Genomic DNA, 26,731 nt, shown 5'->3' with positions numbered 1-26,731 from the left:
ATGGTAAGTCAGGAATGACTAAATATTTTAAAGGGATAAAGTAATAAAAGCTACAATAGGACAACAACATGGCAATGAACCAGACTGAGATTGTTTTGGCAGAGACATTTCAGTACAAATAACTTCTTTCTTTGCTGTAAAGGTGCATCATTGTCTGACTTTCTACTCAGCCCATGCTCATTGGTATGACAGCACATATAAATGCAGTTGGTGCATTTTACCAGATACAGCTAACTGAGATCCGCAGGTCATTGATCAGCCTGCCTTGCTCCTAACAAAATAGCAGGAAGTGAAGAGGGTCGTATGCATCAAGTTCCTCGGGATGACAATGCTGACAATCTGTCTTGGATCTGACGGTCAAAGCGGCACAACAATGCCTCTTCTTCCTCCTCAGGTAGCTTAGGAAATTCAACATGACCACAAAGAACCCTCACCAACTTCTCCAGATACATCACAGAAAGCATTGTATCTGGATGCATAATGATCTGGCAGGGTTCTGCACAGGACCATAAGAAAGTACAGACGATCACAGAACTCAACCTCTCATCAATGGACTCCATTCACACTTCGCGTTGCTGCGGAAAGGCTGCCAACATCAAAGATCCCTTCCATCCTGGTAATGGTCTCTGCCTAACTCTTCCAACAGGCAGATGAACATACAAACCAACAGATTCAAGAACAGCTTCTTCCCTGCCATTAAACTGCTGAATGGACCTCTCTAACTTCAAGTAATATTGATCGTCCTAATGTTGATCTTGCTTCATGCACCTTGTGTGCGCTTTACTCTGTCTAATTCCCTATAATCTTTATGTCCTTGATTGCTATGATCTGCCTGCACTGCTTGCAAAACAAAACTTTTCACTGTATTTAGGTGCATGTGCCTACAATAAATCAAAATCAAAAATAGAAACAAGAAATAGTATGAAGAACACTGCAATATAATAGGTGGTCAAGTCTTTGCACAGATCTTGTCAGAGTTCACCCTGAAAGTAGCATGCATTGGTTTGCCATAGTAACCATGTTCACTCCTATTGGTTATTCTCTTTAAAAGTGAACCAGAGCATTATTACATCATTTCCATACTATCAGTTTCTCCCAAAAATGCAAAAATATAGCCTGAAATCCACATCAATTCACTTTTGCCACTACAACCCATGAACTTGCAAATATGGTGTTTTAATAGCATGAAAATAGCTCATCTAGTATGTTGGAGATTATTTAAACATTGACTTTTAATATGAGCTGGTATTACAGGACATGGCCACAACAGACAGGATAACACATCAGCAGGTGCATTTGAGAAAGGTAGGAATATAGGCAATTTGCTAGGACTCATAAAACACAAAGGTCAGTGTTTCCAACCAAACAAAATCTCAAGTTGACTTTGCACTGAAAGAACAATTATACTGACAGCAAACAATGGAATATCCCCACTGAACCATACTGAACTACCATTAAATTATTTTTATGTTCACAGTAAATCTTTGAGAGCATAATAGTTTCTACAGCTTCATCACTAGTAAAATGGTCACCTTATCCAAAGATTATTGTTTTGCCAAAGTAGGTCTCTGTTCCAAGTGTTGAATTATTTATTTGTCCCGACATACAAAACCATGGATCCAAGATACAAATTGGATACAATTCAAGTGTGTTACACATTGCAGTGTGTTCCCTCAATCATGACATACTTTGAATAGTTCGAACCAGAATGTATTTCAGTCAGCTGAATATTTCCGGCTACTGGATGATTGGATTTTAATTTTCTAAAAAAATCTGGTCAGCCTCCTCCTGCGGCAGTACAGTAGAAATTAACTGAAAATGAGCCACTCCTATAAAGCCATTTCTTTAATTTACGCTCACCCAAGTAAGGCTTAAACAATCAAAATTCTTCTTTCCAATCATGTTGAGGTAGCAACAATAGCCCATTCAGAGTTCTCAATATGTCACTTGTATCAGACTACATATCGCATGGACGAGCCAGGTTTGCCAGTAGTGACATGAATAAGTCCCCAAAGCATTTCAGATGCTAGTATATTTTCTTATTGATCTTTGCGCACAATAAAAGAAAAGAAGGGGATTTTCCATTTATAATGAATAATGGACTGCAGCCTCATGTTGGTAAAAACAATGACTGCAGATGCTGGAAACCAGATTCTGGATTGGTGGTACTGGAAGAGCACAGCAGTTCAGGCAGCATCCAAGGAGCAGCAAAATCGACGTTTCGGACAAAAGCCCTTCATCAGGAATAAAGGCAGAGAGCCTGAAGCGTGGAGAGATAAGCGAGAGGAGGGTGGGGGTGAGGAGAAAGTAGCATAGAGTACAATAGGTGAGTGGGGGAGGGGATGAAGGTGATAGGTCGGGGGCGGGGGGGGTGGGTGGAGTGGATAGGTGGAAAAGGAGCTTGGCAGGTAGGACAAGTCTGGACAAGTTATGGGGACAGTGCTGAGCTGGAAGTTTGGAACTAGGGTGAGGTGGGGGAAGGGGAAATGAGGAAACTGTTGAAGTCCACATTGATGCCTGGGGGTTGAAGTGTTCCGAAGCGGAAGATGAAGCATTCTTCCTCCAGGCGTCTGGTGGTGAGGGAGCGGCAGTGAAGGAGGCTCAGGACTTCCATGTCCTCGGCAGAGTGGGAGGGAGAGTTGAAATGTTGGGCCACGGGGCGGTGTGGTTGATTGGTGCGGGTGTCCCGGAGATGTTCCCTAAAGCGCTCTGCTAGGAGGTGCCCAGAGTCCCCAATGTAGAGGAGACCACATCGGGAGCAACGGATACAATAAATGATATTAGTAGATGTGCAGGTAAAATTTTGAGGGATGTGAAAGGCTCCTTTAGGGCCTTGGATAGAGGTGAGGGAGGAGGTGTGGGCACAGGTTTTACAGTTCCTGCGATGACAGGGGAAAGTGCCAGGATGGGAGGGTGGGTTGTAGGGAGGCGTGGACCTGACCAGGTAGTCACAGAGGAAACGATCTTTGCGGAAGGTGGAAAGGGGGTGGGGAGGGAAATATATCCCTGGTGGTGAGGTCTTTTTGGAGGTGACGGAAATGTCAGCGGATGATTTGGTTTGTAGGATGGAAGGTGAGCACCAGGGGCGTTCTGTCCTTGTTACGGTTGGAGGGGTGGGGTCTAAGGGCGGAGGTGCGGGATGTGGATGAGATGAGTTGGAAGGCATCTTTAACCACGTGGGAAAGGGAATTGCGGTCTCTAAAGAAGGAGGCCATCTGGTGTGTTCTGCGGTCCTCCTGGGAGCAGATACGGCAGAGGCGGAGGAATTGGGAATACGGGATGGCATTTTTGCAAGAGGTAGGGTGGGAAGAGGTGTAAACCAGGTGGCTGTGAGAGTTGGTGGGTTTGTAAAAAAATGCCAGTGTCAGGTCGGTTGTCATTAATGGAGATGGAGAGGTCCAGGAAGGGGAGGGAGGTGTCAGAGATGGTCCAGTAAATTTAAGGTCAGGATGGAATGTGTTGGTGAAGTTGATGAATTGCTCAACCTCCTCACAGGAGCATGAGGTGGCACCAATGCAGTCATTAATGTAGAGGAGGAAGAGGTGGGGAGTGGTGCCAGTGTAATCATGGAAGATCAACTGTCCTACGTAGCCAACAAAGAGACAGGCATAGCTGGGGCCCATACGTGTGCCCATGGCTACCCCTTTGGTCTGGAGAAAGTGGGAGGATTCAAAGGAGAAATTGTTAAGGGTGAGGACCAGTTCGGCCAAACGAATGAGAGTGTCGGTGGAAGGGTACTGTTGGGGGATGTCTGGAGAGGAAAGAAACGGAGGGCTTGGAGGCCCTGGTCATGGCAGATGGAGGTGTAAAGGGATTGGATATCCATGGTGAAGATGGGGGCCGGGGAAAGGGAAGTCTTGGAGGAGGTGGAGGGCGTGGGTGGTGTCTCGAACGTATGTGGGGAGTTCCTGGACTAGAGGGGAATAGGGCAGTGTCGAGGTAGGTAGAGAGGAGTTCAGTGGGTCAGGAGCATGCTGAGACAATGGGTCGGCCAGGGTAGTCAGGCTTGAGGATCTTGGAAAGGAGGTAGAACCGGGCAGTGCGGGGTCCCCGGACTACGAGGTGGGAGATCTCCTGAGGTTCTGTATGGTCTAGGAGATGATGGTTTGGTGATGGGGGGTGGGGTCATGGTCGAGGGGGCTGTAGGAAGAGGTGTCATCGAGTTGGCGTTTGGCTTCAGCGGTGTAGAGGTCAGTGTGCCAGACTACCACTGCGCCCCCTTTATCCACTGGCTTGATGGTGAAGTTGGGATTGGAGCAGAGGGATTGGAGGGCTGCGTGTTGTCAGTGACCTATCACCTTCATCCCCTCCCCCACTCACCTATTGTACTCTATGCTATTTTCTCCCCACCCCCACCCTCCTCTAGCTTATCTCTCCACGCTTCAGGCTCACTGCCTTTATTCCTGATGAAGGGCTTTTACCCGAAACATTGATTTCACTGCTGCTTGGATGCTGCCTGAACTGCAGTCTCATGTTATCACTTTGAAGTTAAACTTCAGGTCAGCATTTATCCGCAGTTCCAGATCAATTCCCATAAAAATTTAAGCAGAAATCACACTCAAATCAACTAACCAGGCAGGCATGTTAGAACATTTTGTTCAGTTCCACCTACAGGAGATGTTAAAGCTGTTATATGGAATGCCCCAGGACCTTAAGAGCATCAATTTTTCAGATGGAACATGCTAATGAGGTTCTGTATTGAAACATGCACATTAAAAATTCTGAACAAAGTTTTACCTGTAATGGATTCAATGCAACCCAAATTTACACATAAAACTCAATTTACACTTTGACCATTCTGACACAAATTTCAAATTATACATTACATAATATAATCGTACTGAAGTGGCACGGTGGCTTAGTGGTTAACAATACTGCCTCACAGCATCAGGGACCCGGATTTGATTCCACCCTCGGGCAATTTTCGATGCAGAGTTTGCATGTTATCCCCTGTGTCTGTGCGGGTTTCCACTGGGTACTTTAGTTCCCTCCCACAGATCAAAAGGTGTGCAGGTTAGGTGAATTGGCTATGCTAAAATTGTCCACAGTGTTCAATGATGTTTAGGTTAGGTGCATTAGTCAGGGGTAAATGTAGGGGGAATGGGTCTGGGTGGGATGCTCTTTGGAGAGCTGATGTGGGCTGAATGGCCTGTTGTTTCCTCACTGTAGGGATTTTATTTTAAAAAGTACAAAGACTTCAATAATGCCAGCAGTTCCAGTTGATTGGCAATGGACTGTAGAATTAAGAGTGTGGTGCTGGAAAAGCACAGCAGGTCAGGCAGCATTCGAGGAGCTGGACAGTTGATGTTTCGGGCAAAAGCCTTTCATCAGGAATCCTTGAAAGGCTTTTGCCCAAAATGTGGATGCTCCTGCTCCTCAGATGCTTCCTGGCCTGCTGTGCTTTTCCAGCACCACACTCTCAACCTAAATCTCCAGCATCTGCAATCCTCACTTTCGGCTAATAGACGTAGAACTCAAACTTAGCAAAACAAAACTGTGTTTTGCACCAATTTGAGGCAATACAGCCAAAGTGAAATACAGCCTTTAACAACAATGGAATATCCTCACTAAACCATACTGAACTACCATTAAATTATTTTTATGTTCACAGTAAATCTTTGATAACTTTTTAAACCAACTTTATACTGAAAATAACTGAGAAATCAGGATTTGTGCAATGAAGCAATTCCAATTATCAAAATAGCCCAGTTACACGGTGACCATTTTTACTAGAAACTCAAGCAGCTTGCTTTTTGATTAGTTAGATGTCTAATACACTAAAGCCTGCATCCATGTTTTAGAATTTCAAAAATGACCAACATCCCCCTCCTAAAATAAGCCATTGATAAAGCAACATCCACCTCTAAGTGTTTTGCTTACTGTATATTGTCTCTCCCCTTATCTTCACCATCAGAACATTTACTGAAGTCTACAGAACATAGTTATAGTTTGGCAAAGCTTAGGTTTCAAGAAGTACAAAGTGCACAAGAGATTTGTTGGACATGAACCATCTTCAACCATGTTGTTTGCTGGAGCAGCTCATTGTTCAGATTCCTCCTGCTTTCCCAGACTACATTAAGTGGTCAGGATTTGGCTGCAAGTTTATATGGAGCTCAGTGAGGAGAATCAGTGCCAATTTTATTTTCAGTAAATGTAGCCCTGGGTATTAAAGACTTGGTCCAACACAAACAATTGAGCTTTTCAGGAGTTTGTTTGTGATCTTTATGAACTGCTGCTCTTCGAGGTTATTTCAAACAAAATCTGGATTGGGCATTAGAAAGCCTTTCAAATAATTTTGAGAGGAAGGAAAGTTAAACACTGAAATATTATTACATAAACATTCACATTTTTAGCTGCACAGCCAAAAGCAGCATATATAAATACGCACAAGACGACAAGTGATAACACCGAGCAGATCAAAATGTTCCACTGCCAGTTCTCATATATAAAACCAATACCTTAATAGCAATCAATTACAGGAACAGTATCCAACATAAGAAGGGATAAATTTATTGAGCATGTTGGGTATAAGTTGATTAATTATATTTAAACAAAGGAAAACTGGGACATCAAAAAGCAGGCATGGTCATACAAGCACCCCAAATCTAATCAGTGATACATCAGCTTCATCCAGGCCAGCGGTGGATTTGGAACATATGCAATTTAAAAGAACTGATGTTTCTTCACTATCATATTAGACAAGCCTTGATCTTTCCTTTGATAGAAACACTGCAAAATACAGCACGATTTTATTGTGACCAGCTGCGTAATGAACTGGATCAGGTATCTCTTTAATGGCCACCCCTGTAGATTTTATTGTAACAATGCAAGAAAGTTAAGAGTACATTAAAAAATTACACAAATTCTTTTCGGTTTCAGTTTTCTCATGTGTGTGTGTCATCCTTGTGCAGGGGCTATATTCATCTTACAATTTTAGTACATGGTTAGTTGAAGTGAGATCGATTCTATAGGTGCATGGGTATATCCGGGAAGAATGAGAAAGTAGATGGGTCACTGGTGTTCCTGGGACACTGCTGTGCACAACATTGGTTTCTGCATGTCACATCAGTGTCTACGATTAAAAAAAATATTTAATTTTGTGCGTGATTGCTTGTGGAAACATATTTGCCTTTTATAAATGCTGTTGAAGCCATCCCACATACAAATGGGGCATGTTACCTCATAGTAAACAGCCAAAACAAACAGAGCTGCTTCTGCATAGTGGTAGCATATGTTAGTCTCACGAGACCATAGATCTGAGCCTGGGAAGTCTTGCTTTAGTCTTTGTTGGTAGAGTGGCAGTCTCGGCTGTAGCGACAATACTTGAAGGCCCTGTAGTCCAGTGTTGTCCTGGTCCTGTTTTCTTGGCGGGTGTGCTTTTCTTCAGCAGCAAGCCTCAGCTTCCCTTCTCCACTTTTTAGACCTCTGCATAATTCCAGCCTCCAGTGAGAGTGATCATTTGCAATGTCCTCCCACCTCTCAACATTCATGTTCAGTGACTGCATGTCTCTTTTGCAGAACATCTTTGAAACGAAGATGGGCCGCCCTTGTGCTGTCTTGCCGGAGGCCAGTTCGCCATACAGCAGGTGTTTTGGGATCCTCCTATCTGACATGTGGTGTACATGGCCCAGCCAGCGGAGACGCCGTTGTTGGAGCAGGGCGAAGAGACTGGGTATTCGTGCGCAGGCCAGGACCTCATTGCTGCTGACTCGATCAGTCCACTTGATGTCCAGGATGCAGCTCAGGCTGCGAAGGTGGAAGGTGTTGAGACACCACTCTTGTCTGGAATAGAGACTCCAAGTCCCACTGCCAGAAAGCAGTGTGCTGAGGATGCAGGCCCTGTAGACTGCAACCTTGTTGTGCAGAGTCAGCTTGCTGTTCTCCCAGACTCTTTGTTGAGCTCGGAGTCTAGGGAAAGACTGTCTGTGATGGTGGAGCCAAGGTGTGTAAACTCATGGACTACCTCCAGCTCATAGTTGTTGATGGTAATGGCAAGGGGCTGTCAAAATCTTTACCCAACACTTTAGTCTTCTTCAGGCTGATGGTCAAGCTGAAGTCCTGGCAGGCTCTAGAGAAGCCTGTCCATGAGGTGTTGCAATTGCTCTTCCAGGTGTATTGCCAGTGCCACGTCGTCTGCAAACAACATGCCCTGATGAGGACTTCATGAACCCTGGTTTTCACCCTCACCCAAGACAGAATGACTAAATCCATAGCATTGATTCCAGTTTAACTTTATATTTTGTAATTCTGCATAATACAAAAGATAAAATTAAACTGGGACCAATTCTGTTGACTCAGTCATAACACTGCTGGTTATCTGTAATGAACTGTAAATTTTTTTAAATGGTCCTTAGTTTTATGTCATCTTATTCTTCAGAAAAGTAAACAACTTCAAACATCTATTAAAATTTAACAGATACGCACTCGCATTTTACATATTATTTACTTATAATTTATATGCTAGTCAATTAATCATTTTTGCTTTGAGTGTATACTTAAAATAAGTGAATGCGTAAGATTATACAAGGCAACCCCTGTATCCACGGAATCGTTCTCTGTGTTTTACTGTTGCCTGAACATATTATAGGGAACCTTCCGGAACCAAGGACTAGGGGATCGCTGGGAAGGTAAATTTACCATTTGGATGAATAGGTTCGCTCCTATCTGTGGTTTCGGACTTCCGCGGTAGGTCTTGGAATGCATCCCCTCTGGGTATGGAGGAACTACTGTATAATTACCAAAGATCTATGATTATACTGCATCAATATTCTAGCTAATGCTCTCTTACAATTGTGGTGTCATATAAATAAGACAGCACTTGCAATATGTATCAGAAAATGCCAGTAGTCAGGATGGTTTTAATCATTGTACATTTGCCTTTCAATCCAAAGTGCCAACAAGTTAAAAGGTTATCACGAGCTTGCTCTCAGAGTTTGACTTCATGCTGTCGAAAGGCAGTCTGAGCTCTTAGTGCAGCAAAGCAACTTGGATATTCTGGTCTGCAAATTCTCCCACAAAATTAAAACAAATCTCAAATGCAAGAGGCCTAAAGCAACATAGACACAGTTTTCTTTTTAAGATAGGTCTTCAAAATTTCATCAAATATATACACATCTGCTATGTATGACTCAGTTCCTTGGCATTAGAATGTTGTATAAATGGTGTCAATTCCAATGGAACGGAATCACACCAAAACAGCTTCCGAAAGGATTAAAAGGCACATAAACGGGGTACTGGAGTCCCTCAACAGGAAGAGTTAAATTCACATTGTGAAGGTTTATGGGTTGAACATGAAAGCAGTTTAGTACCTCATTTCTTAGATGGAATTTGTCAATCACGCCTCACAACTTGAACATAATCAACAACAGCTTACCACTTATTGATGACTCTCTTTCACTTTGTGCCATTGTTACAATTATAACCAAACTAGGAGATTCACAATTCCATAACTAACGAGGGAAGAAACTCCGCTAAAGTGTAGTTTGAAATGAAGTGGAGACTGAAGTGTATGGCAGTTTGTATGTCCCACACTGTTCTCCAAAGGAATGAATGAGTTAGATATACAAGAAAAGAACAGAGTCTCTGCAGAATCAAGAATTCTGGTGGCCACATGATGTCAACCTTTGAGAAAACCTATGGCAAATACAAACACACATCACAATTTATTAAATTTAGCAATTACAGAAGATCACCTGAAATACTATTCTGCAATTAGAGTATCTTGTATAAAGCACACAACAGCTTTAAATATATTCCAGTCACTTCATAACACATTACAGGATGATACAGTGTGATTCAAATATAAATAGGTGCTTCAAGCGTTATCTTCTTCTGCATTACTAAAATATTAAGTAGAGGTGAAGACATTCAACAAAGTAACAAGCAATCGTTGCCAATTTTCACAAAGGACAGTTTTTAAAAATCACTTAAAGAGACAATAATTACCAGAATCAGTAAGTATGATGAACTTAATGGTCTGCTGTTGCAAACAATGATTCTTTTTAAGCTGCCTCACTTAGAAACTGCTACATCTGCAGGACTTTGCCAACAGTCATCAACTGAAAATGTTATCTATTTCTCTCTCTCCACAGATACTACTAGACCTGCTGAGTGCTCTAGGCATCTGCACTGTATTACCCTTGAATCAACATAAGTAATTTCCTTGACAAAACAGTCACTCATACAGGCAATCATTGTTTGGGAAATGCTTTAGGATACTCTTAAGGATATGATGACCTGCTCTATCAATACCTGCAGTGTTTGTCAGTTTTACAGCCAGCATCAATCAATACATAATTTCATAAACCATCAACGCCATACATATTTTCATCATAAAGGATATCCCTCACTTACTGGGTTTCTACACTTGACAATTTCAAATTATCATGAGCTGGCTTCAACAAGACAGAAAGCACACTATGGAAATGAGAGACACATCTACTTATGAAAAACCATGACTTGCACCAAAGAGGAGTATAAGGACTTTATTTAAAACAACATTTTAGAATATTTTATTCATAGCATATTGAAGAGTTTCATGAGAATAAATATTAAAAGCCATGATGATAATGACAATAAAATCAAATTAAACTGCACAGGGCAAGCAATTTTATTTAAGTGTGCCTCACAGTCTTTGAGCTGTGTTATTAGCTTGGTAATTAATTGCAATGCCATTTGGTACAAGAACTGAAATCAGGCTTCATGACAATGCTAACCCTATGGTGCACATTCACCTCAAGTCAGCTTGACAAGCTCACTTCGCCATAAAGTGCAGACATATATTTATAGAGCTTGGTCACAACTTTTAACTTTTGACCTTGTGGTTGGACTCCATAAAATCCATGTGTTTCTTAACAAGGGGTTAGTTTCCTGATGGCTGTAGTGTTGTGATTCTGAAAAGATAATCCTTTTAGCTCCTCACTGCAGACCTTTAAACAAAATCTTCAGAGAACAATGAAGTAGTCAATCTTACTTTAAGTGGTGCAGCACTTCTGTAGATATTTAAAATTATCTGTACAAAGTTAAATTAACAGACAACTGATGTACAGCTTTAATTATCTATTGCAGGAGTGAATAAATTAGTCAAAGTATGTATAAATTATTGTACAAGTTTGCCTCAAGGGATACCGCATTGGACTGAATCAAGGATTGGGGATTCTCATCCTTATACAGACTTAGGAGCAGATCAAGTGAGTGCTGCACTGTCCGACATATTCTCCTGACTGCTGGCTTTGATGAATATGTTCAGTGTCCTGATCAATATTCCTTCTTCAAATCAACTGCACCAAAATGTGATTATGCATTAATTTATTGAGTTGTTCCTGGTACAATTATACAACGTGCAGATTCACTGTCACATCTGACTACATTTCAAACATTTTTCCTCGAAAGGGAAAACTGTTGATGCATCCCCAATGGATGAAACTGAGCACAATTAAAATGGAGTGCAAATCTGGAGTTTGATGGTTGGGAATTTAAAAGTGTTCATTTTGATTTAAAATGTAATCTAGTCTATAAATTGTCAACTGAAAAGTATAGTGTAAATAGATTAAAATTAATTTCTTTCTCACCGCTTAGACAGAAGAATGGAGAACACCTGCAGAATTCCACCAGGATCCAGTTATTCAGGTGCATGAGTTACAAAAAGCTACAATGCAGGTACTGTACATGAACAAGACAACCAACTCTCATTTAGGAGATGAATCGGAAATATAAGTAAGAATGTTACAATTCATTTAAACAAGGCATTGGTGAAACAACTTTCAAATACTATGTACAATGTGGTCTGCTTGCTTAAAGGAAGGACGCAAATGAATTGGAGGAGGTTCAGAGGTGGTTTACTAGATCGATACCTGGATGAATGATTTCCTTATAGATTGGACATGTTCAACTTACTTTCCACTGGAGTTAAGGGTGACATGGTTGAAATGTATAACACGTTGAATAATCTAAACAAGGTGGATGCGGAAAGGATGATTCCTCATGTGTGGGAGTGCTGAGTTGGGGGGGGGGGTCACAATTTACCAATTAAGGGTCACGTTTTAGGACAGAGAGAAGAATTTTTGTTTCCTCTGAAGGGTATGCAACATTCTAAAGCTCCTGCCTCAGATGCTGGTGCAAGAGAGATTGTGCAATAATATTAAGACAGGGATGGATCAATTCTTGTTAGGCGAGGGAACCTGTGGTCAGTGCGGTAGGATGGGAATATAGAATTTTAAACACAAACAGACCAGATATGATCTTATTGTTGGCAGAGGTGAGATGTGGGGCCAAATGGCCCACTTCTGCTCCTAATTCATTTGTTTCAAGGTAAGGCTCTGTACAAATGCATTATTGCTATTCCGGTCTTTTATTTTCTGGATGTGGTTTTTTTTAAGCTTTCCTTGATTGAAGCTATTAGAAATACTTCCCATTAAAGAAGACAGAGATACAATTAAAAGGAGACTACAAAGTAAACAAGCCATTGTTCAAGATGAAAATGTTGAATTTTTCAACACTATTCCAAGCAAAAAATACACCATCGCTGAAAAGAGAACAAAAGTCTACACTTCGCATCGGTTAGTCAGGAGTCTACGGCATATAATTAGCATGTCCATCATTTAAAAGCACTGTGAATTGTTGGCATACACCAAAGTGTTGTGCACAGATCTCAAACATTGAGAATTGATCAAAATATCTTCAATATCAGACGTGTCAGATTAGGGACCTTTACATTTTATTGTAATTCATTGAGCAACATCACCGTGGTAATGGCACAGATGCAATGGCTATGAAGCTCTCAGGTCTGATTTTGGCTGGAAAGATGAAAGATAGCATCTGGTGTCAATATCTCAGTGATGATGGAGTGGGTGGAAGCACAAGGTGAGATTTTGTTGTACTGTAGGCAGTCAGTACCCACAGCAACATGGCCCTTCACAAAAATCACTTCAGTGGAAAAAAATATAAAATAAAAATCAAAATATACAAACTTCACTCTCAATAAAGCAGCCACCTTATCACCCCATTAAACTGCAAACATTGGTAAATCAAAAAGCTAATTTTCAGATAGTTCTGGTTAAAAAAAAAGGTCTATCTCAGATACTTACTTAATCAGATTGAAGTTTTTAAACATTGACAAAAGAAAGATGGTTCTATTTTGCAGCTACTATTTTGAGACAAAGAGATCACCAGATTTGAGAAAAGTAGCAACTCTTGCGCTGTGACATTTCCTCTATGACTGACAGCTGAATGCTCTCCCTGTCAGGGCCAAATGCTATCTATGTGTTGAGTGTACTGTTACTTCCAGCTGTCCTGTTACACAGCTGTTGGAATGTCAAGACGTTATCCTTGGCATTTCACTTCAGAGGCTTCATGGTAATGGATACAGTTTGAAAACTGTACAGATCATTTTGTCCACAAATGCTAACCTTCATTAACAACTGGAATCTGAATGAACTGGAAAAGGATGTCATGGAAGAATCTAAACCTTCAACTAATGTTAACAGAAAAACAGGCATTGGGGGGAAAAAAAAAGACAGGTGATCCAGAACAATTTTAGCTAAAGATTGAAAGTCATGTGAAATTCCTCTATTCAGAGTACAAATAAAGATAAGGTCAGGATGGCAAATGGACTGCAGTTTGAATACTACCCTGGTTCACAACATACCAACCTCATTTTTTTTTGTTCTCCCTGTTCTAGTGAAGGAGCTCAGTACATAAACCATTCCCAGAACTTTATCAATGCAACTCTAAAGCCAACTGCTCAGAAGTAATTGGTCAAGGCAGGCAATTCAGCTTCAGGCTACCTGCATTGGAATACTTTCTGAGACAGTTCGGCCAAGACAGGAAACATGAAAAAAAATCAATATTCATTCACTCAACATAGCAGTGAATTGATGTGTTGTCATCAAACAAATAATTTAGCAAATGAATTTTCATAGTCAAAGGATTAATTTAAGACATTTTCAAATCTTTACAAAAGAAAACTTCCCGACACTGAAGGTATCATATACTCTGCAAGCCTTGCAGCAACAACAACTTGGGTCACTGAACAGCTGATCAGCAACACCTCTTCAATAAGTCATACACAAAGCATCTAAAGCACATTGCACTGTATCCAAATAAGGTCACTGTCAAAACACTACCAGCATAATCAAGGACCCCCACCCCCAACAGGTAATAACCCATTGGCTAGCACAGCAGCACACATCAACACTGCTGACAGTCTCCAGAGTGATCAATTACCCAAGCAATCAGGGAGGCCCAGTGGCATCCACAAGGTATGATCTATATTTAGATACCAACGAGATGGGAAAGATGTATCTTTGCATTACAGAAACATGCAATCTGTTGCATCTAAAACAACTATTTCAATAATTAACATACAATTTAAAAGATTTTCCGTTTCCAGCCCCACCGGTAATTTGTAGAGAAAAAGCAAAACTATATTTACTGTAGTCTCTGACAGCCATTATGAAACCATTCAGGGATTTTATCCATTTCTTTCTCAGTTATAAGATAGTAAATGATTTGCCACAATGCAACATCCACAACAGTTCTTATAAATCTCTATGTTTACCATTTTACTGCCAAAGTAATTACAAACCTGATAACTCAGGAATTGGAAATGCCACACAGTTTCAGTTCAGAGAAAGCTTACTGCATGACTACCTGGAATGGAGATGATTACCTGATGAGGAAATACTAGACAGGCTAGGCTTTCATCCTTCAGAGAATCAGAGACAACTTCATGGAAACATCAAAGATCTTGAAAGGAGTTGATCAGGTGGATGTGGAAAAGAGGTGCCACTTGTGAGGGAGAATCTAGAACTAAATGGTCATGACTTAAAGAGGTTACTTTTTAAGACAAGAGATGAGGATGTTGTTTTTTCTCTAAAGGTTGAGTCTCTTTGGAATGTCCATCCTCAGAAAAGGTGGTGGATGCAGTCTTTAAAATATTTTTTTCCGGCAGAGCTAGATACAGTCTTGATGACCAAGATGAAAGATGATCGGGGTATGCAAGAAAGTAGAGTGGAGGTTAAAGGTCAGATCAGCCATGATCTTATTGCATGGCAGAGCAGACTCAAAGGAGGTGAAAGGCCTTCTTTTGTTCCTTGTTTGTTGGTTATGGAGAATAAGGGGGCTCTTTCAGTGCTTTATTTATGCCTCAAGTCAACATAACAAAAAAAACACGTATTTTATACACTATTTGAGAGACTTAGGAAAAAGTTGCCTACCCATTGTCCTTCATTGTAAATTTTACACTTGCTTTTTAAACATTTTTACAATGTTCTGCTGACACAATGTGTGCTTTACAAAGACAATTCAATCACTTCAACACCTTCCAAGAAAAACTGGCAAGATATTACAGTTCCTTGAAAAAAGTTCACGTTTGAAACAAACGCTATGCCTACTCACAAAGATAGTGTGGCAATCAACAGTGAATGGTAGTAAAACAAATATTCAAGAAATAATCAAAACAGTTTGATTTGTTCTAAGCTTGAATTTCAGCTGCTGTCCAATACCATGAACAAAATTAAACTTTCTGGTACTGAAATCTGAATGATACCGGCTCAAATGAATTCTAGGTACTGAGACATGCTTTGAACATATTAAAGTGACCTAGTCTCCTTTCAAACTTGCAAGAAAAACTGCATTAGAAATTACATGCATGGCATTCTAAAGTCAAGTCTAGAATGTTTATGAATTTCCTACACATCAAGATGAATTATTTGCCTTACACATACTAATTGCTGGTACGCTTCTGCCTTAAAATTATGGAAAACTACTTGAACACCACTTCACTTGATATAAGTAAGAGGCTTGAAACACTGGAACGTTTCCTGCGAGATGAGCTGAATTGACAAAATCACCACATTACCTGAAGATCATTATCAATGGCATTGAATCCAAAGAAAGATTAGATACATCATTCCAGGATTATAATATATCAAGTTCATTCACTGTGTTTCTTAATGCAGTCCAACAGTGGCACAATGTTTGAATTTCAGGTTTATCTCAAGTGCTCAACAGCTACCTACTTGTTTCATTGCATTTTCAAAAATCAGAAAAGAGAAGACATAAGTACAAGTAATGATAAAAGTGCAACATATTCAAATATGTCTTCATCTAATGAGATTAATTTCTACCAACAAATTGGTGATATAAATTGCAAACAACTTGTACTAAGCCAGAAATCACTAAAATTGCAACACATATTCTATCTGAAACAGAACCACTCATTGAAAGAACATACAAATGAGAGTAAACTAGAATGAAATATCCAGACAAATAGGTCTCAGTCAATTGCATCTTTTTGTCAGAAAACTGAAAACAAGCATTGCTTCTCCGAATAACAGTTCACAGTTAACTAATGATCACATCCTACTGCACAGGTGTTCATGTAACTTATTATTTTGAGGTGTAGTCTCAGAGGTAGCAAAGTTAATGGAAATTACTTAAATCACATTTAATGTTAAATTCAAGATGTTAGCGCTTAAATTCTTGACCTTTCATTATATTAAATCTTCAAAAAACAGATGACTATCTATTATGGAAGTGTACTTCAAACTCCATATTCTAATTAAATTAAACATGGAATTCCAAGCCTAGAAAAACACAAGCAAAAGATCATTTGCCCCTCTTAAATTTTCCTCAAGAATTTACATTCCAACATAAAGCACCACTTCAAACACAATTGAAATATAATGTTGTAGTGTGCTGCTTATCTTACAAATTTATATCTGAGTGCAGTGAGTACAAAGATAACATTTTTACTAAGCATTGAACAATTTAAAAGAGGAGTATTGCCATCTTACCTGTGACAGAGATTTTCAAGTTTGCTTCCAAAGGTCTGTTATTGTCCAAGTCTTGGCTTAATTTAAGTTGTCCAGTGTTTTGGTCCAAAATCAAAAGATTAAGCTCATTGCCCTCTATAAAAGTGTAAAAAAGATGATCTGATACATCTGGATCATATGCTGGAATCTTCCCTATCACGCCAGAAGGAAAGCTGTTTGATTTGTTTGTCACGTAGTTGTTAAAAATGATCTCAAAATTCCTAAGCACTGGAGCATTGTCATTTTTATCCACAAGGCGAATGTGTATTGTGGCTCGATTGACCAGAGGTGCTGAAGTGGCCTGGACCACAATTATATATTCAGTTTTGGTTTCATAATCCAAATCTGTAAGGGCAATGAGATCCCCAGTAAACATATCTAATTGGAACACCTCAGGGATGTTTCCTTCCACAATCTGGTACATGATTTGTGCATTTGTTCCCTCATCAGGATCGGTCGCTGTGATCCTGGCCACTGATGAGCCGACAGGACTGTTTTCTTCTATGTAAATATCAAACTCATCCTTTTCAAAAGCAGGAGCATTGTCATTTACATCAAGCACGGTGATTTGGACATTCACAGATGCCTTAAGTGGTGGGTTACCTTTATCTACAGCGAAGGCTCTCAAGTTATAGACTGGCACATTTTCTCTATCTAACTTTCTGCCAGTTCGAATAATTCCTGATGAGGGCTCTATGTAGAAATCCCCATCTCCATCATCACCACCATGGAATGTATAAAACACTCTTCCATTAAGGCCAGAATCCCGATCCGTTGCTGAAATCTGTAGGACACTATTCGACAAAGGGACATCCTCATATACTGTGCCCTGGTACAAATCTCGCACAAATTGAGGGATGTTATCATTAGCATCATTAACCAGGATTTCAACATAGGTCGTATCAGATTTCTGTGGAATTCCATTGTCTCTTGCTGTTATTGCCAATGTGTATGATGCCTGATCTTCATAGTCCAGCTCCATTTGTGTCGTTATGGTTCCAGTGTCAGGGTTAATTTTAAACTGGGGAAAGTTGTCTTCCATGATATAAGTTATCCTGGCATTCTCCCCTGTATCTTCATCAGATGCACTAATAATCACCACTGTCGTGCCAACTGGCTTGTCCTCATTGATGCTGAGTGTATAATGTGAGCTCTGGAATACTGGTCTGTGTGTGTTTGCATCAGTGACATTGATATAGACCTGGACTGTGTCCAACCGAGTTCCATCAGATGCTGTAACCGTAAGAACATATTGCCTTTCCTGCTTGTAATCTAGGGGCAAAGCTAAAGTGATTAGTCCACCACCACTTTGGCTAGTTATTGAAAATCGATTTCTTGTGTTGCCACTTGATATCTGGTATGTAACCACACTGTTAACGTCCTTATCAATCGCTGTAACAGTCAACACACTGCTCCCCACAGGGGCATCTTCATTCAATCTTAGATAATAAACCCTCTCAGTAAAGGTAGGATTGTTGTCATTTACATCCAACACAGTAATGCTGATACCAGCTGAGGAGGTCATGGATGGAATTCCATTATCTCTAGCTTCTACAGAAAAAGTGTAAAATTCAGTTATCTCTCTGTCCAATTCCTTTGCAACTGTAATCCATCCTGTATTGTTACCTATAACGAGTGGGAAATCTGGAGGAGTATCTACCAATCTATATTCCAAACGAGCATTGTTGCCAGAGTCAGCATCAATAGCCTGGATGTGAATGACAGAATACCCAATCGCCACATTCTCCAATACTGTGGCCTGAAAAGGTGTACTTACAAATATTGGAGCATTGTCATTCACATCAATCACTTGTATCATGACCAAACCAGTACCATTGATTAAAGGTGGCCTTCCACCATCTTGGGCTTTAATTCGAAGAGTGTATTCTCTGGTTGTCTCATAATCCAATGGGTTGATGATATCAATGTTGCCATTTACAGAATCAATGTAGAACTGGCCTTTTATATTTCCACTCACTATGCTGTAGTGAATTACAGCATTGTTCCCTTTATCGCGATCAGTAGCTTTGACCTGCAGGATTTTAGTATTTACAGAAACGTCTTCAGGCACTTGGACAATGTACCGCTTTTCACTGAATTGAGGGAAGTTGTCATTCTCATCCTCCACAGTTATATAAACAGTTGCTGTGGCACTAAGAGGACCAGGGTCTTTTCCTTGATCATTTGCCTCCACTATTACGTGGTATTCAGATACAACTTCACGGTCTATGACTCCTCTGGTCCTTACAATCCCAGATTTGCTGTCAATCTCAAAGACAGAATTATTTCCATTATTGTTGACAATACGGTACAGCATATTGGCATTGGAGGGTGCATCACTATCTGTTGCTCGAATGGTCAGCACCTCATAGCCCACCTCCACATTCTCCCGAATGACTTCCCTGTACTCAGATAGTTCAAAGAGTGGTGCGTGGTCATTAGTGTCACTGACAGTCACAGTAAGGGTGGCAGCAGCCATTCGACGAGGTGTTCCATTATCATAAGCAGTAACTTAAAAAAAAACAGGAAAGAAAGGTATAAGTAATATAAAAGGTCATGCTGGCAACATAGTAAACTCCTAACAATACGGTGAATCGTACTGCAATGCGGGTTGTAAACTGCTACTTATAGGTCAGCCAATGAAGCAAAGGTCAGGAATCAATTTTTGTACTCAGTGGTTTAGCACCTTTGCACACATTGCATTTAATTAGAGCAACGTTAGGAACTAATTTAGTAATAATCAAATACTTCTTTAGTAGATGTATAGGTATCTTCAACCACAAGCTTTGAAAATGTCTTAACTACATCCCATCTCCAGGTAACAAGCTATTCCCATGGCTTTACTAATGCAGACTACTGCATTTCAGATCCATAGCGTATCAGAACATGACTCCTCCCAATTTCAAGCCCTCCACCTCTTCGGCAATTGCTCTTCGGTAATTATTCTCTGCTTTTAGTTGTGACTAATTGTGGGAGCAGACTATTTTAATAACGAGTCCTGACCACACCCCAACCACACTTCACTGATGCCTCATTCGAGCTGAAAATGCTTTCTTAAATCAGGACCAACAATCACTGGCAGTAGCAGTACCACGTCAAAGGTCCAGACTAGTAGCTGAAGGTACAACCAGAAAATTAAATTTGTTGGGTTGACAGGATGGAGATATTGTGGGAACAATGGAGGAAAGGCAGGTGTGGAGCTTTTAATGGGAACTCCTCCCTACCCACACACACAAGCTCCCTACTCGCTGATCATCCCCACGATAGCAGCAAACTGAAGCTCCTCAATCCCAACAGGCAGGCCATGCTGCTTTACTAGTTGGAAAGGTTACCACTTCTCTCAACTGCTGGAAACACAGGTAACAGTCAGTGGCGGGTTGAGGCCCTTAAGTGGTAGGTATTTGGCTGTATCTTCCTGTAAACACACCATTTGCCCATTTCACCACCTAATTCATCACTTACAGAGAAATGAACACTCTGTCCTTCTAGTAATGAGGCTGCTTTGGCAACAAAGTTATGGATTTCAGCTGACTCCAGGATTTAAATACATGATCGAGAATAAAAAATATTGCATTTCAAGAAATGCACAGTAGAGAGTGTGGTACTGGAAAAGGACAGCAGGTCAGGCAGCATCTGAGGAGCAGGAGAATTGACGTTTTGGGCGCAAGCCCTTCATCAGGATTCCTGAAGAAGTGCTAATGCCCAAAACGTCAATCCTCCTGCTCCTCAGATGCTGCCTGACCCTCTGTGCTTTTCGAGCTCCACACTCGGAATCTGATCTCCAGCATCTGCAGTCCTCATTTTCTCTTTTCACAGAGATGCAGTCTTCCAGAAAACACAGAGATATGATCCATCTCATTACAGTAAAGATGCAACTGTACTTTTTGAATAAGATCAAGTCAATTAACAACTGTGCTGATCCTCATTCTCCCCTCAAAAATAAAACAATAAAATGTACGTCATTGCTGCTTGTAATATTTTGCAATGTGCAAACTGCCTGTCACTTAAGTCTACAGATTAAGTAATTGCAATTCAAAAAGAGTTCAAGTGAAATGCTTTTAGACATTTCTCATACAGGATAAACTGCAAGCCATTCCACTTTCATACACTGGGAAATTCCAGTGATATGCCTCGGGTGTCCTTTCATTTAATGACGTGAAGAGACAGAATTCCATGACTTGTATCATAGCATCATTTGTACTCAGATTGAAGCTGTTATTTCTTCCAATGGCAATATGTTTATATAGCCCACTTTCAAAGCTACAGAGAAATGGCCATCATACCATGCCTCCAAATCCCTATTGCCTTACTATTTCTCTAACAATAATCACCTTTTAAAAAAAAACCTTAATTCCGTGATACAGTCAGTCAATCATTTCACTAACTTTTCCCACTACTTTTTGTTCAGTGCACATTTTTGACCCTTTTCCCATAGAATGTTTTAGAGCATGTTACAACTATGTTAAAAAGAATTTTATGCAAATACCAGCTGTTGTCAGTTATGTAATAAAATATTTAGAATTAATTGTTTTATTTGAATTGTAAGAGTTTTTTTTAAGAAGTGTCTAGGGCTTTACACAACACATTCCTGTATGACTGGCGATATTATTGGCATAGGTCATTTTTGGGTTACCAGGCGGCAGCCAAAGTAATCTATCAGGACTTTGTAATGATTTTCTTTTGCATTGGTGGTAATTGCTGCAATTTAGTGGATACCAAACACATATGAGAATAGACTGTACAGAGAAGCACACATTGTTTCAAAAACACATACAAAAGCTGTATGCAAACACACATACATAGCTTCAAGACTAAGTGACAATAACTGAAAAATGAAAGGAATGTAAAAGCACAATTTTAAAATAAACGTTATTAATCATGAACTTACACATCAGAGGTGAACCAAATAGAGTAAGAGACGGAGTATAAATACATAATTTCAACCATACAAGTAGAACATAATAGCAAACAATCATACAAAAGTGAACAAATAAAACTATAATCTGGGATGAGATTTAAAGAGGTCCCTGGGGCTGATAAATCAACACCTTATGTGTCTTTATTTTGGTGATGCAAGTATGATCAAAACTCTTGTAAGAATTCTTCCCAAATAAATACGTTGACCCATTGTCCTCCTCCTCTTTGTATCCTCACTGATGTAAAGTAACATCATTCTGTTACTCAAAAACAAGAACGTGAAACTGGTCTCCTTGTTTCACCTCCCTTTTTTGTTCTTACAACGTTTAGGGTTTTTAAAATTCAAATTTAGGATCCCATATCACCATCCCTGGAACAGTTCCACTTCAATTTCTAGCACCAACACTTTTTCACTTGCTTTCTTTTGCTTATGAGATGAGTGTGTCACTGGTTGGGACAGCATTTACTGCCCATTCCTAATCATCCTTGAGAAGGTGATGGTAACCACTGCAGTCCACATGTACCTACAATTCCATTATAGAGGAAATTCCAGGATTTTTACCCAGCTTGAGAGTTGTCAGGTTGCTACATTTTAAGATGACTTCTGCAAGGAAGTGTATTTAAAAATGTCTACTTTGGCAATACAAATATGTCAAGGTGAACTATTATATCCAAAATAACACATCAGATTTGAAAAGAATGTAAATAGTTGAAGGTAAGATAAAGCTGCATTGTTTAAAACATGTATATTGCAATAAAAAATGATTTCTGCATTGTTTGCAATTTATGAAATTATAAGGTATGAAATACCACCCATACAGCAATAAATGCTTTGCCTGCAATTTCACTCTCCACCCTGTCATGAAAGCCCATGATATTTCATTTTCTCACTCTGCCATAGAATATGGACAAAATAGAAAATGTTAAAACAAACATTACTGTACATAGATTGCAATTTATTTTCCGTGACATATTTACATCAGATTATGCCATAAAGTTCATTTCACTTTGCAGAGCACAATGAATATAAGTGGCAAGGTAATAATCGGTAATATTTTGGTATTTTGCTTTTTCAAACTTTTACAAGCAAAATTGTTAGCACAGAAATTGCTATGTACTCGAGGCACATTATTCAAACTAGTTCCATCAACAAGCAATACTGTTTAAATTCTGATCTCTGTGCTGCAATTAGATTTGACCGTTTCCTGAATGGCGGGGGGGGGGGGGGGGGGGGGGGGAAGAGTAATCTGTTACATTGAAACATATCTGCTGGTCAAAGGGAATGCATATCTTCTACATCGTGTCTTCAGAAAGATTTTCTTTAATGCAGCTCACCACGGTCACGGACAGTATGGAAGACCAAATATGTTGTTTCCACTATCATTACTTGTTTATACAAGTCTGACAACAAATCAATAAACTCTCAAATGTTAATTAATGGCTCTAAATTTAAAAGATCGCACTGATGTTGTTTTCTTTCTAATAGAATACATTTACAAGCGACAATCATTATAATGAACACTCAGCCATGACTTCAGTTGAAAATAATTGACGAATAGTCGTCACGGCCCTTATTCTATTTTAGGACAGCAGCAGTGTTTAATCACTAAGAAAAAAATTCAAGCCTGCATTGTTGGATTTGTAGAAACTGTTCTTTCATGCATTTATTTTGGATTTTGACAATTCTATTAGGAAACGTGCACAGTCATAGAATTACATAGCCCAGAAGGAGATTGTAGCGTACCTGTCCTTTGACAGAGTTATCCAATTGGTCTGCTATTCCCTGTTCAACCTATAGGCAGCAAATGTTTTCTTTTCAAATCATTATCTAATTTGCATTTGAAATTATTGAATCTGCTCCTACTATCGCTTCAGGCTGCGAATTCCAGATTATAGCAGCAAAATAAAAAGCCTTGTATGTGTCATTTCTGATTGTCTTACCCATCAGCTGAAACCTGTCTCCTTTAGTATAGTCTAACAATGTCATTGCAAGCAGTTGGACTTTATCTTAACTTCAAAACCCTTCAAGAATTCAAGCACATCTCTGATACCTGTCTGCTCTGAGGAGAATACCACTAGTTGCTCTAGTTAATAGTTTTCTACATTTTAAGAGATGGCCCTGTTTTGAACATTGATGCAGGTTTCATTCCAACTGGTATCTTGTAATCAGGCTTGCAATTCCTCCCTGGCTATAACATTAAGCGCTGACATCCTTCTAACAGCTGATATTACAATTATAGTGAGAAGATTAGTAATACTTCTAAGTAACAAAGTCAATTTCAAACTGCGCATGATGCATAAAACAATTTCTGCATAAGGTGCCAAATTGATGACCAATGTTCCTTCCATTCTATTACTAGATCAAAACGAAATGCCAGAACAATTTTTACCTTGAAGGGCTTGTATGTAAAACAGCCTGAAAGCACTCACTGCTTAGGTTTACAGAAAATGTTTGTTCATTTCTCGATCAATACAGAGGGAGAGAGATGAGAAGGCTTTTGTCTGTGGAATTGTATCCCATCGTGAGTTAGTATTTCCAAGTTGGAAGAAAAATATTCAGAGGGGAAAAGAAACCAATCTGGTGCGTGAACTGTGATGACTTATTAACATTAATACATAAAATGCACACTTTTAAAATCAAACGTCAGCGCGCACAGTACCAGGTATTTTAAACTGTAGGCTACTCATCTGCCCCTGAAAGCTTCCGCTTTGCTTCTGTTATTTCAAAGCTTGTTAATTTCAATACACTCCTGCTCATCTCCCAGGACCAGCCTTAACTTATTCCACGTCCCAATCACTCCGGGTGTTCTGCTGACCTGCAGTGACGTCCACTTAGGCAACATCTTAAATATCAAGTTCACATCCTTGTTTTCAAATTGCTTCAGCTGTTCCCACCTCCTCCAGCACTCGGCCTCGCGAAAATATCTGCCTGCGTTCCTATAATTCTGATCATTTAATAATTTCCAATGTAAATTGCTCCAACTCAAGAAGCAGGAGGGAAGTTCTTACACCTGTAGATCTGCTGGTCAATTTGTGTGGTCATGCTCGTCTGAAGCACCCTGGGACGTTTTAGGACATGGTGCGACAGTTTGTAGATGCAGGTTGTACATGGACCAGTTTAAGGAAAACGACTGAACACTTGGAGATAAAGATTATTTGTGAAATTCTTGAAAGCATAATTTTCACTTTGACAGCGAGATTCAAAACTCTAACGTTTGAAGTTAGAAAAAAAAACATGAAACATGCACACGGGGACGAAAAAAAAGAAATCATAAGCTCACTTTTAAACACGTGGGTGTCCTTGGTCTCCCGGTCGAGTTGCTGTGTAGTGGTAACTGCTCCAGTGTCAGGATCAATGTGGAAGTAGTCACTGGATCTGCTGTCAAACAGCGACTCCATGGTGTACTCCAGGCGTCCGGACTCCCCTTCATCGAGATCGTGGGCGCTGAGGACGATGACCCGAGTGTCGGCCGGCTCGTTCTCGGGCACCGAGACCTGGTAGCTGGGCAGCTGGAACTGGGGGCTGCGGTTGGTGCTCCTCTTGCGGCGGACGAGAGGCCGAGTCCTGTGGGCGTGCGGCCGGAGAGCGACCACCCTCACCCGGATCAGGAGGGGCTGGGGCTCGGACTCGGGCTCAGGCTGCGGGCTGGAAGCCGGGCTCCGAGAGCAGTGCAGCTCGGCGGCAGGCCCGGCTCCGCTGCCCAGGCAGTAATCCCCGGAGGCCAGGAGCTGGCCGGAGCGGAGAGGCGGCAGCAGCAGCAGGCGGCTGGAGTTGAGGCTGGTGCAGAGCGGGGAGAGAGGCCGGAGGGGAGCGGGCACCACATCCCAGACATTGAGCAGCAGCTGCCCGGCAGCGAGGCACGGGCTTGGGTCATCCCCCGGACCCAGTAACACCGAGACCGAGAGCTCGGCGCCCGGACTTTTCCGCCGGTACTTGATGTAACAGTCCTCCCCGTGGACATAGACGGGCAGGCGGGCCCTGACGGTCAGCAGCCCCGCTGGCCCGGCCGCCCGGTACCGGAGGTACACCGGGAGCGGGTTAGCGGGCAGCAGCGAGCAGTCCAGCGGCTCGGTCTGCCTCAGCTCCCCACTCCGGCTGCCCAGCTCCAGGCACCTGCTGAGCGGCCCGGGGGTCAGTGAACGGTCCAGCCGGTACAGCCAGGCGGCCGCTCCCAGCGACAGGTTCGCCAGAGGCAGCTCTGTCCCGGGGCCCGCGTCCTCTCCCTGGGAAAGGTGGAGGCTCAAGCAGTTCATCATGGGGATGTGCAGCAGGAGAGTGAGCAGGAGCGGACAGCGGGCAGACATGCTGCTGACTTCCATTTCCCAAACTAAAAACTCTCCCTCAACACTCCTCAAACTTTACATCCTGGCAGCTCCCAGTCTCACTGCATACAACTCTTTACACTCCCTTACCTTCCCTCCCTTTCTCGCCCCCTTACTTTTACTGCCTTGTGTTTTTTGTTCTTTGCCCCTGTTCTCTTCTCTCCTCCCCACCTTATTTCCACTGGCCCCCTCCCCGCACTCCCCTTGTATTTCTTTTTTTTTAACTTTGAACCCAATTTCCTTTCAAGATGGCTCCGCCGCCCCGATCCTTATCCGCGTTAAAGCCGCTCCCGTTTCCCAAACTTTCAGCGATACCACCACCGCCGCCGCCGCCACCACAACAACAACTGAGGCTCTCCGGAGTGAGCGCGGCGCCCAGGGAAAGAGGCAGGCGCCACCAGCAGCAGCGGCTCCCATCTCAGCGCATCAGGCGTCTTCCCTGTGCATCCCCCTCAGCGGCCAGCACCCGCCTCTCTTTCTCTCTCTCTCCCGCTGACTTCCCCCGATCTCTCGCCCTCTCCCTCGCTCATCTGTTGCCCCCCCCCCTCCTCGCCCTCCTTTGCCCGGTCTCTGGTTGATCAAACCACGGTGGAGTCTGCGATGCAACAAGGTGTCGACCCTCTCTTTCGTTCTCTCAGGTGGGTTTGAAAGTCTCTGTCTCTCCGCCTCTATCCCGC

The 26,731-nt window shown here is 41.4% G+C and overlaps 1 protein-coding gene across 4 annotated transcripts in view; it reads right to left on the bottom strand.

The window, feature by feature from the left end:
- celsr1a (cadherin EGF LAG seven-pass G-type receptor 1a) overlaps positions 1–26,208 on the bottom strand; it is a 306,175-nt gene extending 279,967 nt beyond the window's left edge. For all 4 annotated transcript variants that reach the window (XM_060842867.1, XM_060842868.1, XM_060842869.1 and 1 more), the window contains exons 1-2: positions 25,013–26,208; positions 16,797–19,325 (exon numbers count right to left, since the gene is read on the bottom strand). In XM_060842867.1, coding sequence (XP_060698850.1) covers positions 16,797–19,325; positions 25,013–26,051 — 3,568 coding nt within the window. In that variant the 5' untranslated portion in view covers positions 26,052–26,208. The remainder of the gene's footprint in view (positions 1–16,796; positions 19,326–25,012) is intronic.
- Positions 26,209–26,731: the final 523 nt, after the last annotated feature.

The sequence above is a fragment of the Hemiscyllium ocellatum genome, chromosome 23 (genome assembly GCF_020745735.1).
Source record: "Hemiscyllium ocellatum isolate sHemOce1 chromosome 23, sHemOce1.pat.X.cur, whole genome shotgun sequence".
NCBI lineage: Eukaryota > Metazoa > Chordata > Chondrichthyes > Orectolobiformes > Hemiscylliidae > Hemiscyllium > Hemiscyllium ocellatum.
The sequence above is the reverse complement of the archived record's forward strand: the minus strand, read 5'-3'. Positions and strand labels throughout refer to the sequence as shown.